Source organism: Dreissena polymorpha, chromosome 7 (assembly GCF_020536995.1).
Source record: "Dreissena polymorpha isolate Duluth1 chromosome 7, UMN_Dpol_1.0, whole genome shotgun sequence".
Lineage (NCBI taxonomy): Eukaryota > Metazoa > Mollusca > Bivalvia > Myida > Dreissenidae > Dreissena > Dreissena polymorpha.
In genome coordinates this window covers 49,350,055-49,366,482 of record NC_068361.1, presented here as the reverse complement: position 1 = coordinate 49,366,482, position 16,428 = coordinate 49,350,055, and the positions used below count along the sequence as shown (strand labels likewise).

The 16,428-nt window shown below is 38.7% G+C and overlaps 1 protein-coding gene across 1 annotated transcript in view; it reads left to right on the top strand.

The window, feature by feature from the left end:
• LOC127838410 (metal-response element-binding transcription factor 2-like) overlaps window positions 1-16,428 on the top strand; it is a 33,894-nt gene that overhangs the window by 11,289 nt on the left and 6,177 nt on the right. Inside the window, exons 5-12 of the mRNA XM_052366141.1 lie at window positions 2,604-2,738; window positions 5,795-5,912; window positions 8,665-8,717; window positions 10,542-10,653; window positions 12,323-12,446; window positions 14,043-14,110; window positions 15,064-15,234; window positions 15,908-15,980. Coding sequence (XP_052222101.1) covers window positions 2,604-2,738; window positions 5,795-5,912; window positions 8,665-8,717; window positions 10,542-10,653; window positions 12,323-12,446; window positions 14,043-14,110; window positions 15,064-15,234; window positions 15,908-15,980 — 854 coding nt within the window. The remainder of the gene's footprint in view (window positions 1-2,603; window positions 2,739-5,794; window positions 5,913-8,664; window positions 8,718-10,541; window positions 10,654-12,322; window positions 12,447-14,042; window positions 14,111-15,063; window positions 15,235-15,907; window positions 15,981-16,428) is intronic.

Sequence of the window (16,428 nt, the reverse complement as noted above, 5' to 3'; positions counted from 1 at the left end):
TACATTGATCATGACTTGCAGATGACCCCTATTGATTTTCTGGTCACTAGGTCAAAGGTCAAGATCACGGTGACCCGAAATAATAAAATGGTTTCCGGATGATAACTCAAGAGCGCTTAGGCCTAGGATCATGAAACTTTATAGGGACATTGATCATGACTCGCAGATGACCCCTATTGATTTTCAGGTCACTAGGTCAAAGGTCAAGGTCACAGTGACCCGAAATAGTAAAATGGTTTCCGGATGATAACTCAAGAAAGCTTATGCCTAGGATCATGAAACTACATAGGTACAATGATCATTACTAGCGGATGACCCCTATCGATTTTCAGGTCACTAGGTCAAAGGTCAAGGTCACAGTGCCAAAAAAGGTGACTCAACTTAGAAAAATGGTTTCCGGATGATAACTCAAGAATGCTTACGCCTAGGATCATGAAACTTTATAGGTACATTGATCATGACTCGCAGATGAAATAATGATGAAACTTGACCAGGATGTTTGTCTGGACAATATCTAGGTCAAGTTTGACATTTGGTAAAGATTGAATAAACCAAATCCTCTCAGGTGAGCAAACTAGGGCCATCTTGGCCCTCTTGTTTGAATATTACCTGCAGGGTAAGTTAACAGGATAGTCTGTGAGTATTGCCTGCAGGGTAGGTTAACAACATATTCTTCTGTGAATATATGTTTTATATCGTCGCTGTCGTTCTCAAACCTCGTAGCTACAAAATGCCTACTTTTCAGGAGAAAGAAAAAAACGTCTCATTTTTTTTTATAGGAAACCTCGTAGTTTCAAATAAAAAAAATTATAAAAAGGTTTTTGTCAAATTTGTCCAAACAAAACGACGTACCTTTAGGTGAAATGGCGTCGCTACGACTTTTTCGCGGGGAAAAAAGCCAACAATCATTCTACAACATTTCGTCACGTCACGTGACTTTTTTAAGGGCTCTGATTGGCGTAGAGCTACGAGATATAGCACAAAACACGCGCCAGACTTCATATATTTGGAAAAGACGAAAAAATATTTTGAAAATTTTGGAGCTTCAAGGTTTAAGAACGACAGCGACGATATATTGAAAATTTTAGTGGGTACACTGCAACTCCAATATATCATGGTCCGTTATATCGCGTTGTCCAATATATCGCGAATCGGCTATGGCTCCCAAAAATCTGATGAGCATAATCTCTAAATAACATGCTTTAAAATCTGAGAATTTGATGAGATAAAATCCGTGTCAAAGTTGTATTTTACCCTTTTTTCACCCACTTAATTTCTGTTTAATCCAACATTCATAATCCAGTTTTAACCAGATTGTTTGCTCTCATTGTACACCACTCTAGCACCTGTGTACTGCGATAAACAATAATCCAACTTGTCAAACATCACAGGTCATTTTGGGTTTGCTTTGAACTGCCGAAACGCACCAGTAAACACATGAAAGTGTATACAATTATAACTGTAATTGTCACAAGTCAATACTGACCTATCTCGGCAATCTTTGCGCTTAAGATGCAGTGTAAATTATTTGCTTTTAATTCAGAGGTGAATCATGTCCCTGAGTTTGTCAAACTTTTGTAAATGGGTCTAATTTGTGCATGCTTTCTTGAACAATAACATTTGACAATGGTGTTTCTGATTACAAATTTAATTATATGCATTTCAAAATACTTACATGGAATAATGATTTGTGTTATACCAATGAATAACATATGGATGTAACACACAAATCAATATAGTAAGTAAATAGTGTGTTTTGAGATTGCCAAACTATGCTAATGCATACATATACATGATGAATAACTTGACAATTTATATCGCGCACCGGATATATCACGGTCGCGATCTTTGGATCCCTTCAACCGCGATATATTGGAGTTGCAGTGTATTCAGACAGGGCACTAGCTTTTTAGAAGGGGTGGTACCATATTCCCAACAGAGTTTCTTTTTTATAAAGAATGAAAAGTCAGGCCCATAAAAGGGCATTATGTATTATGTAATGTGACGGATGTTATATTGTTGTAGGATTTTTTTAAAAGTAAGATTTAAATAATTATGACATGTACTTGTTTTGAGGCAACTTATTTTCCTTATTACAAAGTACTAAAGATACATGTTTTGCTCGTGTAGGCAACCAGCCCTTTAAAGTTAGTTTCTACCCCTGGAATGTAACCTGTATACCTAGTGAAAAGTCAAGGTAACACGAAAATGTCAAATATGAGTGTAATACAGGTGTGTTTATCCATATGTGTGTACTTTGCTTTTTGTCCCCTAACGCTGAAACCGGAGGGGACTTATGGTTTGCTGTCTGTCAGTCTGTCCGTCACACTTTTCTGGATCCTGTGATAACTTTAAAAGTTCTTGAAACTTCATATTTTTTAATAAAACTTGAAACATGGATAGATGGCAATATGGAGATTATGCACGTCATTTCATTTTGTTCCTGCATCAAGAATTCTGGTTGCTATGGCAACAAATAAAAAATAAATAAATAAAATACTGACAATGATGGAGTTTCGCCGGTAGGGGATCATATTGCTTGGCAATCTCTTGTTTACTTTGTTTCCGAGAGGAAAAGGTTATTGAGTTGGCTCTGTGTTCAGGATACCACCAGCAATGCCACAGTCCCATGATTGATGGGTCCAAGACTATGGATCCAGATGACCCCTGGTTCTGTCGACAGTGTGTCTTCCTGCGCACTGTACAGCCCGGCGGGGCAATGAAAACTGGGAAATGGGGTAAGCAAATGCAGGTGATCACTAGAAATGAGCCTTGCTTTGGAAAATACGGCTTAATTCATGTGCGTGCAGTGTCATCACAGTTTAGCACAGGCTAATCAGGGACAATACTTTCTGCCTTAACTGAATTTTTCATTAGAAGAGACTTCCTTTAAACAAAAATGCCATTAAAGGGAAAGTGTTCATCCTGATAAGCCTGTGTGGAATGCACAAGCTAATCTGAGACAATACTTTATGCCTATGAATGAAGCCCTTTTTTCCTAAGGCAAGGCTGATACATATTTAGATTTCCCTCAGAATGTTAATATATCTTATGATATACAGAGGACTAGCATGTTAATATAGCTTATGATATACAGAGGACTAGCATGTTAATATAGCTTATGATATACAGAGGACTAGCATGTTAATATAGCTTATGATATACAGAGGACTAGCATGTTAATATAGCTTATGATATACAGAGGACTAGCATGTTAATATAGCTTATGATATACAGAGGACTAGCATGTTAATATAGCTTATGATATACACAGGACTAGCATGTTAATATAACGTATGATATACAGAGGACTAGCATGTTAATATAGCTTATGATATACACAGGACTAGTGTTTGTTAACATAGCTTATGATATACACAGGACTAGTGTTTGTTAATATAGATTATGATATACAGAGGACTAGTGTTTGTTAATATAGCGTATGATATACAGAGGACTAGCATGTTAATATAGCGTATGATATACACAGGACTAGTGTTTGTTAATATAGCTTATGATATACACAGGACTAGTGTTTGTTAATATAGCTTATGATATACACAGGACTAGTGTTTGTTAATATAGCTTATGATATACAGAGGACTAGCATGTTAATATAGCTTATGATATACAGAGGACTAGCATGTTAATATAGCTTATGATATACAGAGGACTAGCATGTTAATATAGCTTATGATATACAGAGGACTAGCATGTTAATATTGCTTATGATATACACAGGACTAGTGTTTGTTAATATAGTTTATGATATACACTGGACTAGTGTTTGTTAATATAGCTTATAATATACACAGGACTAGTGTTTGTTAATATAGATTATGATATACACAGGACTAGTGATTGTTAATATAGCTTATGATATACACAGGACTGTTGTTTGTTAATATAGCTTATGATATACACAGGACTAGTGTTTGTTAATATAGCTTATGATATACACAGGACTAGTGTTTGTTAATATAGCTTATGATATACACAGGACTAGTGTTTGTTAATATAGCGTATGATATACACAGGACTAGTGTTTGTTAATATAGCTTATGATATACACAGGACTAGTGTTTGTTAATATAGCTTATGATATACACAGGACTAGTGTTTGTTAATATAGCTTATGACATACACAGGACTAGTGTTTGTTAATATAGCTTATGATATACACAGGACTAGTGTTTGTTAATATAGCTTATGATATACACAGGACTAGTGTTTGTTAATATAGCTTATGATATACACAGGACTAGTGTTTGTTAATATAGCTTATGATATACACAGGACTAGTGTTTGTTAATATAGCTTATGATATACACAGGACTAGTGTTTGTTAATATAGCTTATGATATACACAGGACTAGTGTTTGTTAATATAGCTTATGATATACACAGGACTAGTGTTTGTTAATATAGCTTATGATATACACAGGACTAGTGTTTTTTAATATAGCTTATGATATACAGAGGACTAGTGTTTGTTTTATCACATCACAAAAATGGCGGATTAACTAACATATGATAAATAGCTGCCAATTGTTTATCAGATCACACAAAGTGATATTTTACCGGTAAAGGGTTCAAGTAGTAAAAAGGGTAAGAACATTAACCAGAAAGTATTTTTGTATTGTCTTTAAACATTTTTTTTTAAGTTTTACTCTTTAAATAGGTTCTTATATTAGTTATTTACTGTGTATAATTTATCATGTTGATTGAACATAGTTAATGTCTAATTATATAACTGGTTATACAATTATAAGACATGATAAGTTCAAAATGTCCTATTACATTGTACATGAGACTTATTCCTTGGTCTATTAGGCATGTTCCATTTTATACAAGACATGTTCTGGTTTATTGGAGACATTTTTCATTTTGTACAAGACATAGATTGTTTATAAAGAGATGTGATCCATTTTCTAACAGACATGTCCCATTTTCTACAAGACATGTACCTTTGTGTATAAGACATGTTCTGTTTTCTAAAGGACATTTTCTATTTTCTAAAAGGCATGTTCCATTTTAAAGAAATGATCCATTTTTAAAAGACATGTCCCTTTTTTTACAAGACATGTACCTTTGTGTATGGGACATGTTCTGTTTTCTAAAGGACATTTTCTATTTTCTAAAAGGCATGTTCCATTTTAAAGAAAACATAATCCATTTTCTACAAGACATGTCCCTTTGTGTATGAGACACATTCTGTTTTCTACAGGACATAATGTATTTTCTAAAAGACATGTTCCATTGTCTACGAGACATGTTCCATTGTCTACGAGACATGTTTCATTGTCTACGAGACATGTTCCATCGTCTACGAGACATGTTCCATTGTCTACGAGACATGTTCCATTGTCTATGAGACATGTTCCATTGTCTACGAGACATGTTCAATTGTCTACGAGACATGTTCCATTGTCTACGAGACATGTTCCATTGTCTACCAGATATGTTCCATTGTCTACAAGACATGTTCCATTGTCTACGAGACATGTTTCATTGTCTACAAGACATGTTCCATTGTCTAGGAGGCATATTACATTGTTTACAAGACATGTTCCATTGTCTACAAGACATATTACATTGTCTACGAGACATGTCCCATTATCTACGAGACATATAAGATTGTCTAGGAGACATATTACATTGTCTACAAGACATGTTCCATTTTCTACAAGAAATGTTCCTTTGTCTACGAGACATATTACATTCTCTACGAGACATATTAGATTGTCTACGAGACATATTACATTGTCTACAAGACATTTACTATTGTTTTCAGCGGAGGAGCTGCGCCGTGTGAAGCTGGAGTTACCGTACGACCTGCAGGCCCTGTCCTGGGACTCCCAGCACAAGAACAATCTGGAGGAGAGCTACTGCTACTGTGGCTCCCCGGGCATGTGAGTGGGGCTAAGGGGTCTGTCACTGATTACACACTTTCATACAGGAATTGTGGTGTTACAGCTCTTTATTATCTTAGGATGGCATTTCCACTCCCTTAATTTAACAGTTCCATCCAGTGTAATCCAGACTTGCCTAAGAATTCAAGATCTGCCATATAGCTTCAAAGTCTGCTTAATTAAGGCCCATTTTGTTGTCTAAAATTGGACATGTTACCATGACAGCAGTTCTAATTAGGACCTGTATTAACCAACCAATTCTTAATTATAACACACAATTATAGCCTGCATAGTGTATACATTCAAAGTCTAGACATATTTTAATTGGGTCTATTATTTATTCTGTGGTCAAAGAATTTGTTTGTGAATAGGGGCCCCGATGTTTTTCAGATTATACAATGTATCCATAGCTCCAGATAAGAGGCGTATCTGCGTTTAAACGCATTGAAAAAAACAAAAAAACATTAAAAATCGACCCAGTACGTAGCAAAACGCTATACAAATCTGGGTACGTATTTTAAATCGATAAAAGTGCGTAACCAAGTTAACCAATAATCAAGTTGACTTTTAAGTGTATGTTAACCATGTGAATCAAAAGTAAGTCAATCAAAATAAGCTTGTAATAAAAATGGCGGCCCATCATGTTTGTGGATCAAAAAGGGACGTTTTAAGCAACCAGCGGCGCCTGCGGGAATATTTTTAAAGAAAGTCTGTTCATATCGTCATTTTAAATCCATTCTGTTTGCATTTAATAATATAAATAACAAAAAATAACATTTCTAGATTAAACACGCCATTTACTTTGTCAGTTTTCTATGCAAAATACCCCTACATATTCCTAAAAACCCCTTATGGCTGAAACAAAGGCGTAAAATATGCTTTAACAATAATATCAGGGGGTGAAATACCCTTTAGACTAAATCCTTATCTGGAGCTCTGAATGTATCTATTTAACAGATGGCTTTCAACCTAGTTGGGCCACAACTGTTTAAAAAATAAAAAAATATTTGATTTTACTCAAACCTAAGTAGTGTGACCATGGTTATGTAGGGCACCATTGTTCAATATCCAATCACAATTTGATTGAAGTAATTGTTAAGAAATCACCCAATGTATAAAGCATTATTGACAAATTAGATTAGTGATAAGCTAATAATAACATCCTACATATACTTGTTTCATATCTCAGAATACTTTAATATCTGAGAGGTTAGATATATGTGTATCAAAATTCTAAACCATGTTGATCAAAACCTTTAAAAGCCAATAAACATAAGTTTCTGTTTAACTTAAGAACCAAGCAAGAGATGTGTGTAAAAACAAGGCTGCAGATGCTCAAATGAGCCTGGGGCCCATATTCACCAAACAATTCTTAGACTTAAGTCTAAGAATAAAGAAAATTCTTTAAATAAGAATATTCAAGAATTTGTTAAATTGAGTCAAACACTGAAGTAAACATCTCTATCTATATTATTCTTCATATAGAACATTTTGTTAATGACATAATCACCAATGGAGGCCTGTATATATTCAAAAACTGAACACATTTTTCTTGGTTCTAAGTCTATTCTGTATTCTTAAGTCTAAGAATAGGTTGGTGAATACGGGCCCTGGTCTAGCAAATCTTAATGCATGCCTTAAGTCTGCACCAGCCTATCAAGGACATCCTTAAGTCTGCACTGGCCTATCAAGGACATCCTTAAGTCTGCACCGGCCTATCAAGGACATCCTCAAGTCTGCACCGGCCTATCAAGGACATCCCTAAGTCTGCTCAGGCCTGTCAAGGACATCTTTAAGTCTGCTCAGGCCTATCAAGGACATCTTAAGTCTGCTCAGGCCTATCAAGGACATTCTTAAGTCTGCTCAGGCCTATCAAGGACATCCTTAAGTCTGCTCAGGCCTATCAAGGACATCCTTAAGTCTGCTCAGGCTTATCAAGGACATCCTTAAGTCTGCTCAGGCCTATCAAGGACATTCTTAAGTCTGCACTGGCCTATCAAGTACATTCTTAAGTCTGCTCAGGCATATCAAGGACATCCTTAAGTCTGCTCAGGCCTATCAATGACATTCTTAAGTCTGCTCAGGCCTATCAAGGACATCCTTAAGTCTGCTCAGGCTTATCAAGGACATCCTTAAGTCTGCTCAGGCCTATCAAGGACATCCTTAAGTCTGCTCAGGCCTATCAAGGACATCCTTAAGTCTGCTCAGGCCTATCAAGGACATCCTTAAGTCTGCTCAGGCCTATCAAGGACATCCTTAAGTCTGCTCAGGCCTATCAAGGACATCCTTAAGTCTGCTCAGGCCTATCAAGGACATCCTTAAGTCTGCTCAGGCCTATCAAGGACATCCTTAAGTCTGCTCAGGCCTATAAAGGACATCTTTAAGTCTGCTCAGGCCTATCAAGAACATCCTTAAGTCTGCTCAGGCCTATTAAGGACATCCTTAAGTCTGCTCAGGCCTATCAAGGACATCCTTAAGTCTGCTCAGACTTATCAAGGACATCACTTTCCGCTTGAACTAGCTTTTCATTAAGCAAAGACTTCCTTCAAATAAAAAAATACTATACAATGGAAAGAGTCATCCCTGATGTTGTTTGCACAGGCTAAACTGGGATGAAACTTTATGCCGATGCATTAAGCTCTGTTTTCCCAGAAAGAGACTAATGTACAGAATCCCCATACTCGTGTGCTGATTTTTGACCCTAGTACATGTCTGTGTATGCCAATTATTCACCCAAGTTTGTGTTTTTCAGTTGGTATCAGAAGATGTTACAGTGTTGCAGGTGCAAACAGTGGTTCCATGAAGGTTGGTGGTTTGTTCACAAATTTGTTTGCATGGGTGACTGGTATTTTATTATTAGTCTCCTACCGGTGAGTTCTAAGGGAGAGGGACGTATGGTTTGCACTCTGTGTGTCTGTCAGTCTGTCACACTTTTCTGGATCCTGCGATAACTTAAAAGTTCTTCATATTGTTTCATGAAACTTGAAACATGGACAGATGGCAATATTGAGATTATGCACGTCATTTTATTTTGTTCCTACATCAAGAATTCTGGTTGCTATGGCAACAAATAGATTAGAAATATTGCTGAAAATGGTGGATCTTGCGATAACTATAAAAGTTCTCATATTTTTTTCATGAAACTTGAAACATGGACAAATGGCAATTTGTAGAGGAAGGGGACTTTTATTGCTTGGCAATAGTCTTGTTTTAATTTTGATTAACAAAAATGGTTGAATTTCAAGCTTTATGAATTCCAGCCAATTGATAAGCTTGCTCTGAGAAAACAGTGTTTAATGCATGTGCTCAAGGTGTTGTCCCAGATTAGGCTGAGCAGTCTGCACAGGATCAGGAAAGACACTTTCCACTTTTATGGACTGTTTCATTCTAAAGAAGTCTTTTCTCTTACCACAAATTCAGTGCAGGTGGAAAGCACCGACTACTCTGGGGCAACATTTTTCCCCATGTGCATTAAGCCCCATTTTGCCAGAGCGAGGCTCAAATCTACACTTACCAAATTGCCAAAGTGATTTGTTTTTCCAGACAGGTGATGGGATGCAATCAGTTTATGCTCTGTTGGCTTACATAACCCCATTACTACTCATCCAGCAATCAGTCATATATTTGTTACTTGATAATGGATAAATTACTGTAGAACCATTATTATTCGTGGGACATTAATTTTTGTTGATTTTGTTGGGTGACTGATCTATGAATTTAACACATACATATTGGACAAATGACCAATGCAGTTTTGTCTCCGAAATTATAAATCAACAGAATAATGTGTCCATGTAAAAGTCACAAAACCACTAAATTTCATGCTGACACAAATAAATGATTTTATAAGGCTTGACTACAAATCATAGAATCCTGGGTTCGGGTCAGGGCTCGGCCATATAACTTGTGAGGGCATTGGTCATGAAATTATTTGTTTGGTCACTCTCAGTCACTACTTCTGATTCAAGTAGGGCAGTTTTAATTACTAGCACAAGTATGCACGCTTGTGTTTGTTGAACTAGTTTACCCAAGGAAAAGTGTCAGGATGTTTACTGAGCACCATGATGGGACTTGAACTGCAACAAAACAATCTTTGACTTTTTTTTGTTCTTTGTGCTTGAAGAAGCAGATATGTGAGCCACTCTGGGAAAATGGGGCTTAATGCGTGTATGTAAAGTGTCATCCCATATTAGCCTGTTCGGACTGCCCAGGCTAATCTGGGACGACACTTTATGCACATGTATTAAGCCCCGTTTTCCCAGAGTGAGGCTAACTTGTTCTATTTTGGGTCTCTGTGCTTGTAGAAGCATACATGTTGATTGTTATGCCCCCCCTAGGGTGGCATATAGCAGTTAAACTGTCCGTCAGTCTGTCCGTCTGTCTGTCCATCCATCCGTCCGAAAACTTTAACATTGGCCATAACTTTTGCATTATTGAAGATAGCAACTTGACATGGCATGCATGTGTATCTCATGAAGCTGCACATTTTGAGTGGTGAAAGGTAAAGGTCATCCTTCAAGGTCAAAAGTCAAACCCTGCCTAATGATATATTGAAATTTTCTTTCAAAGTGGCGCAATAGGGGGCATAATGTTTCTGACAAACTCATCTCTTGTTTTCTATATTTGCAGCATGTATGCAGTGCCTGGATTATCCTCTGCTGTTCTCAGACACGTTCTACATCTTTGTGTGTTCTCCATGCAACTATGGATCCGAGTACATCAAGCGACTCGATGTAGAGTGGTATGTAGGCTTGCCCAATTTGGCTTATTTTTATACCCCGACTAAACGAAGTTTAGGGGGGTATATAGGAGTGAGCTTGTCTGTCGGTCGGTTGGTCCGTGTGTGCTCTCTAATTCAAGTAGTTTTCATCCGATCTTCACCAAACTTGGTCAGAAGTTGTATCTAGATGATGTCTAGGCCAAGTTTGAACATGGGCCTTGCTGGGTAAAAAACTAGGTAACGGGGTCACTTGGTGCGTTTTAAACATTCAGCATTTTGTCCGCTCTCTCATTCAAGTAGTTTTCATCAGAGCTTTACCAAACTTGGTCAGAAGTTGTATCTAGATGATGTCTAGGCCAAGTTCAAACATGGGTCATGGCAGGTCAAAAACTAGGTCACAGGGTCACTTAGTGCGTTTTAAACATTGAGCATGGTGTCCGCTCTCTAATTCAAGTAGTTTTCATCCGATTTTTCACCGCACTTGGTCAGAAGTTATATGTAGATGATGTCTAGATCATGTTTGAACATGGGCCATGCAGGGTCAAAAACCAGGTCACGGGGTCACTTAGTGCGTTTTAAACATTGAGCATGGTGTCTGCTGATTTTTGTGAAAGACAACATGCAAAATATTCTGTGTCAATGCGGCATGTGGGGGTATTCGTCACGTTTGTGACAAAGCTGTAGTTTTAAATGTTATAAATGAGCTGTGCTTCTGGAAAAAACAGGCTTAATGTAAGTGCCTTAAGTTTTGTCTCAGATTCCCCTGTGCAGTCTACATTGGCTAATCAAATGCGATACCCTTTGCCTAGGTTGGATTTTCATTTAGGAGAGAATTCCTGTAAGCAAAAAACTGTGTGTAGTGTCGTCCCTGATGAGCCTGGGAAGACTTGGTATGCTTACCTGGGACATTTTAGGTGGATGCATTGCGTACAAATTGGAGTAGTTTTTTGTTTGGTTTTATTTATGTATGAACATTATTGCTCTGTTGGTCCTCAAACATGATGGCATTATAAATTGGACAGCCAGTCGTCAACCCTGATTAGCCTATGTGGACTGCAAATTTTACACGCATGCATACAGCCAGGATTTGCCAGAGCAAAGCTAAAATCTTGCTGTCAATGCTGATTTTAAAAATTTGCAATGTCAGCATATTGTTTGTTTTTCATATCTGGCAGGTCACAGTGCAGGGCTTTCTTTCCTCAGAAAAAAGCAGCAAAAGGCTATTCACAAATTGTTCACACCAACATTTCACAAATCTAACAAAGCTGATTACATTTGTAAAGCCAGTTGTAATATCAACAAATGCAAGTAATAATTGAAGAAGGATCCAGCTATAAGTCAAAACAGATTTGAATGTAATCAGTTGTTTGTTGAAAGAAAAAGAGTCCAGACTATGAAAGTATGATTTTAATGCATTTTTTAATGAAATTTTGTGTCGTGTAGACGCCTTACCCCTTGACTGGATTTTTTTTATAGAAGAGAGCTTAAATAAAAAAAATCCATAAATGCAGGAACTGTGGTCCTTGATAAGCCTGTGTATAATGCTCAGGCTAATCAAGGACAATTATTTAGGCTCATGCATGAGGCTCAGTTTTCCCAGAAGAAAAATGCTTTTATTTACCATTAAGATGGTTCTGTTAGTGTTCTGTTAGAGTAGCCATACAAGTGCCTCTGTGTTCTCTCACTTCAGGCTGGACATTATCCACATCTGCCTGTTCAACCTGTCGGTGGTGCACCGCCGCAAGTACCACGACCTTGAGACAGAGATCATGCCTTGGCTGGACGAGAACTGGGAGGCCCTGCAGATCACACAGGTAGGTGGCTGGACGTAAACTGGGAGGCCCTGCATATGACAAAGGTAGGTGGCTGGACGAGAACTGGGAGGCCCTGCAGATCACACAGGTAGGTGGCTGGGTGAGAACTGGGAGGCCCTGCAGATGACACAGGTAGGTGGCTGGACGAGAACTGGGAGGCCCTGCAGATCATGCAGGTAGGTGGCTGAACGAGAACTTGGAGGCCCTGCAGATCACACAGGTAGGTGGCTGGGTGAGAACTGGGAGGCCCTGCAGATCACACAGGTAAATGGCTGGACGTAAACTGGGAGGCCCTGCAGATCACACAGGTAGGTGGCTGGACGTAAACTGGGAGGCCCTGCAGATGACACAGGTAGGTGGCTGGACGAGAACTGGGAGGCCCTGCAGATGACACAGGTAGGTGGCTGGATGAGAACTGGGAGGCCCTGCAGATCATGCAGGTAGGTGGCTGAACCAGAACTGGGAGGCCCTGCAGATCACACAGGTAGGTGGCTGGGTGAGAACTGGGAGGCCCTGCAGATCACACAGGTAGGTGGTTGGGTGAGAACTGGGAGGCCCTGCAGATCACACAGGTAGGTGGCTGGACAAGAACTGGGTAGGTGGCTGGGTGAGAATTGGGAGGCCCTGCAGATCACACAGGTAGGTGGCTGGGTGAGAACTGGGAGGCCCTGCAGATCACACAGGTAGGTGGCTGGACGAGAACTGGGAGGCCCTGCAGTTCACACAGGTAGGTGGCTTGACAAGAACTGGGAGGCCCTGCAGATCACATAGGTAGGTGGCTTGACGAGAACTGGGAGGCCCTGCAGTTCACATAGGTAGTTTGGCTGGGTGAGAACTGGCAGGACGTGCAGATCACGTAGGTAGGTGGCTGGGTGAGAACTGGGAGGCCCTGCAGTTCACATAGGTAGTTGGCTGGGTGAGAACTGGCAGGACGTGCAGATCACGCAGGTAGGTGGCTGGACAAGAACTGGGTAGGTGGCTGGACGAGAACTGGGAGGCCCTGCAGATCACACAGGTAGGTGGCTGGACGAGAACTGGGAGGCCCTGCAGATCACACAGGTAGGTGGCTGGACGAGAACTGGGAGGCCCTGCAGATCACACAGGTAGGTGGCTGGACGAGAACTGGGAGGCCCTGCAGATCACATAGGTAGGTGGCTTGACGAGAACTGGGAGGCCCTGCAGTTCACACAGGTAGGTGGCTGGACGAGAACTGGGAGGCCCTGCAGTCTGTCTGTACAGTCTGCACATGCTTATCAGGAAAGACACTTTCCATTTTTATGGATTTTTTCTTCTAAACGCACTCCACTCTAGCGAAAAGTGTATTTCCAAAATAACCGGTGTAGATTACACTGGCTAATCTGGGATGACACTTTACCCATATGCATGAAGCCCTGTTTTCTTAGAGCTAAGCTCATTTGTTTTAACGAGCTATTTGCTGCTAGCACTTTATTTCCAACCCTCTGTTCAACACAAGCTATCAAAAGGAATCACCTTGGGTTTGTCAGAAAATAACTCTGTAAATGTGCAAAAAAACAGTAACAATAACATTCTCTTAAAATTGTTGTTTTAATATTACTGTTTTTTTTCCGTTTTCAGTATGATGAAATGCCAGACCTTGAGAAACTCAAAATACTGCAAAAGACCCTAAAAGAAAATAAAAATAGGTAGGCATTTACAATCTCAGATATTCCCACTTTCATACAGACTTCAACATTGACTACAAGATCAGTATTGAAAATCATCTTTGAATTGGATTGGTTAATAAGCGATTGACCTCTGAACCGGAAACTGAATATAAAGGGACAAGCCTATGTACATAATGTGTAAATCACGATAAGTTTATTTTGTGTCAGATTAAATTTCTATTACCAATATTTAATTATAATACAGTTTTTGTTCCATAATGATGTAAAATATATTTTCCAATACATTTGTACACAAGTAAATATTGTGTTTTGTTTACGACTTTAAGGGGCTGAGAGATAACATGAAAATGTCTATCTGCAATAGGCAGTAAGCAAGTTTTCCAAATCTGGGCACTTTCTTTCCACCAACCTCTGACAAACCCAGCTCCAGTCAATCAAGTTGTCATTGCAACATGTCTCTGGCCATTCAAGCAGAACCATTGATTTGAGTAGGACAGATGTCAGTTTGGCAGCGTGTATTTATAAACGCTTGTGATGGGCTTAGCTTTCCCAAGACATGTTAGAGAAATAAACTGAGTCCTTTGATAATAATGAAATACTGTTTAAGCTTAAAACAACAACAGAAAAGCATTTCTAGCATTTTGCAAAGTTTCTATTCCACTAATGGCTGATAAATAGAGGATAGCAGGTTACTGTTCTATCGTGTAATATATCTGGTGAGGCTTAGAAAAGCAAAACGGCTTGCCAAGCTGGTGTTTTATTTGGGCCAAGCCTGAGATGTTTCACAAAGATAGGGCATGTACCTGTTTTTCATACATCTACTTCCCCATTAAACAATTAATGAATTATAATCGCTGCAATGCTACATTGTTTTTGTAGGAATTAAAATGATGTTTGACGTGTTAATTGTAACGTCATGAGCACTTGCAGATACCGATGTAGGGGTATGATAAAAGTTTTACTCTTTACAGGTTCACCAGCGGATCAGAAATAAGGAAGCGCGTAAATATCTGGGGACTACGTGTGAAGGTTCCCCCTCCCCGCATCCACGTTACGTTGCCTAGCAACGAAAAGGTCACTGACCAGATGATGAAAAAGCACAAGATCAAAGGTCGAAGGTCAAAGATCTTCTATGTGGAGAAGTATGTGCTTCAAGTTTAAGCCTGTGTATTTACACTCAATTTCACCATGCACTCTGGCTCTAGTTAGACACACTCATTTCTGTATCTTGGGTAAAAGCAGTGTATTGTGTTGAAAACACTCCCAAAGTGTGGTTGAAACCTGGGACCTTTTTATCATTAGTTTAAGGACAACATGTTTATTACTCCCTGACAGGGTTCAACTTCTTAAATGTTTTAAGTACCAGAATAAGAGAGGTCTTTACTTGTTCCCCTTACAGATATTACCTACCACTGTTGTCAAATTATTGAATACTTTCTACTAATTTTCTCCCTATAATAAGAGCTGAACTTTAAATGGCAATCTGTATACAATAACTTTCATGCCCATATCAACTAATGCATATGTCTTATTATGAGCCTGAATTGAATCATTTGCTAGGCCTAAACAAATGAATATTATTAAACTGATTATTGACTTACAATTAAGGAAACATGTTTGATTGCACTAAATTGTTGCAAGGTTTAAAAAGCCAGTTACTTGCCTGGACCACCGACATTTTAAATTAAGTTGCCCAGGCCAAAATCTACTCGGTTTCATATTTCAAGTGTTTTGTCATTATTCTGTTTCATATTTCAAGTGTGTTGTCGTTATTCTGTTTCATATTTCAAGTGTGTTGTTGTTATTTTGTTTCAGCAAGTCCCCAGTGAACAAACTGACACAAAGTCCCGCCCATCGGGATCTCAAGAAGAAGTTTGACTTTGATCAGGTACCTTAACCCTCTAAAGCTCGGAAGCAAACTTAAAATGGCTATATGCAACCAGCATAAAACCAAAACAGCCTACGAGTGACTCGCAGATTTTATGTTATTTGCTGCTCATCAGTATCTTTGGGTTTGATAATGTTTAAAACTTGAGTCTAGTAAGAAAAGGTCTTACATTTAATTTAAATAGATCTTTTTAGGGCTGCAATATATAAGTGGTAAATATTTAACGGGCTTGTTGATTTTCTTTCATGTTATAAGTGGCGGCTAAGATCCAAATTCTGAAGCCGCCCTAGGACACTTGACACACAATTATTAAGCTGTTTTTCCAGAGCTTATATATCAAAACTATTGTTTGTGTAAGAAAACAAGCTGGGTATATGATTGAGATAATTACTACCCAGGACAACTAAAAAGCTGGGAAAGCTATTATTTTTCTGATAAGTTATTAGTG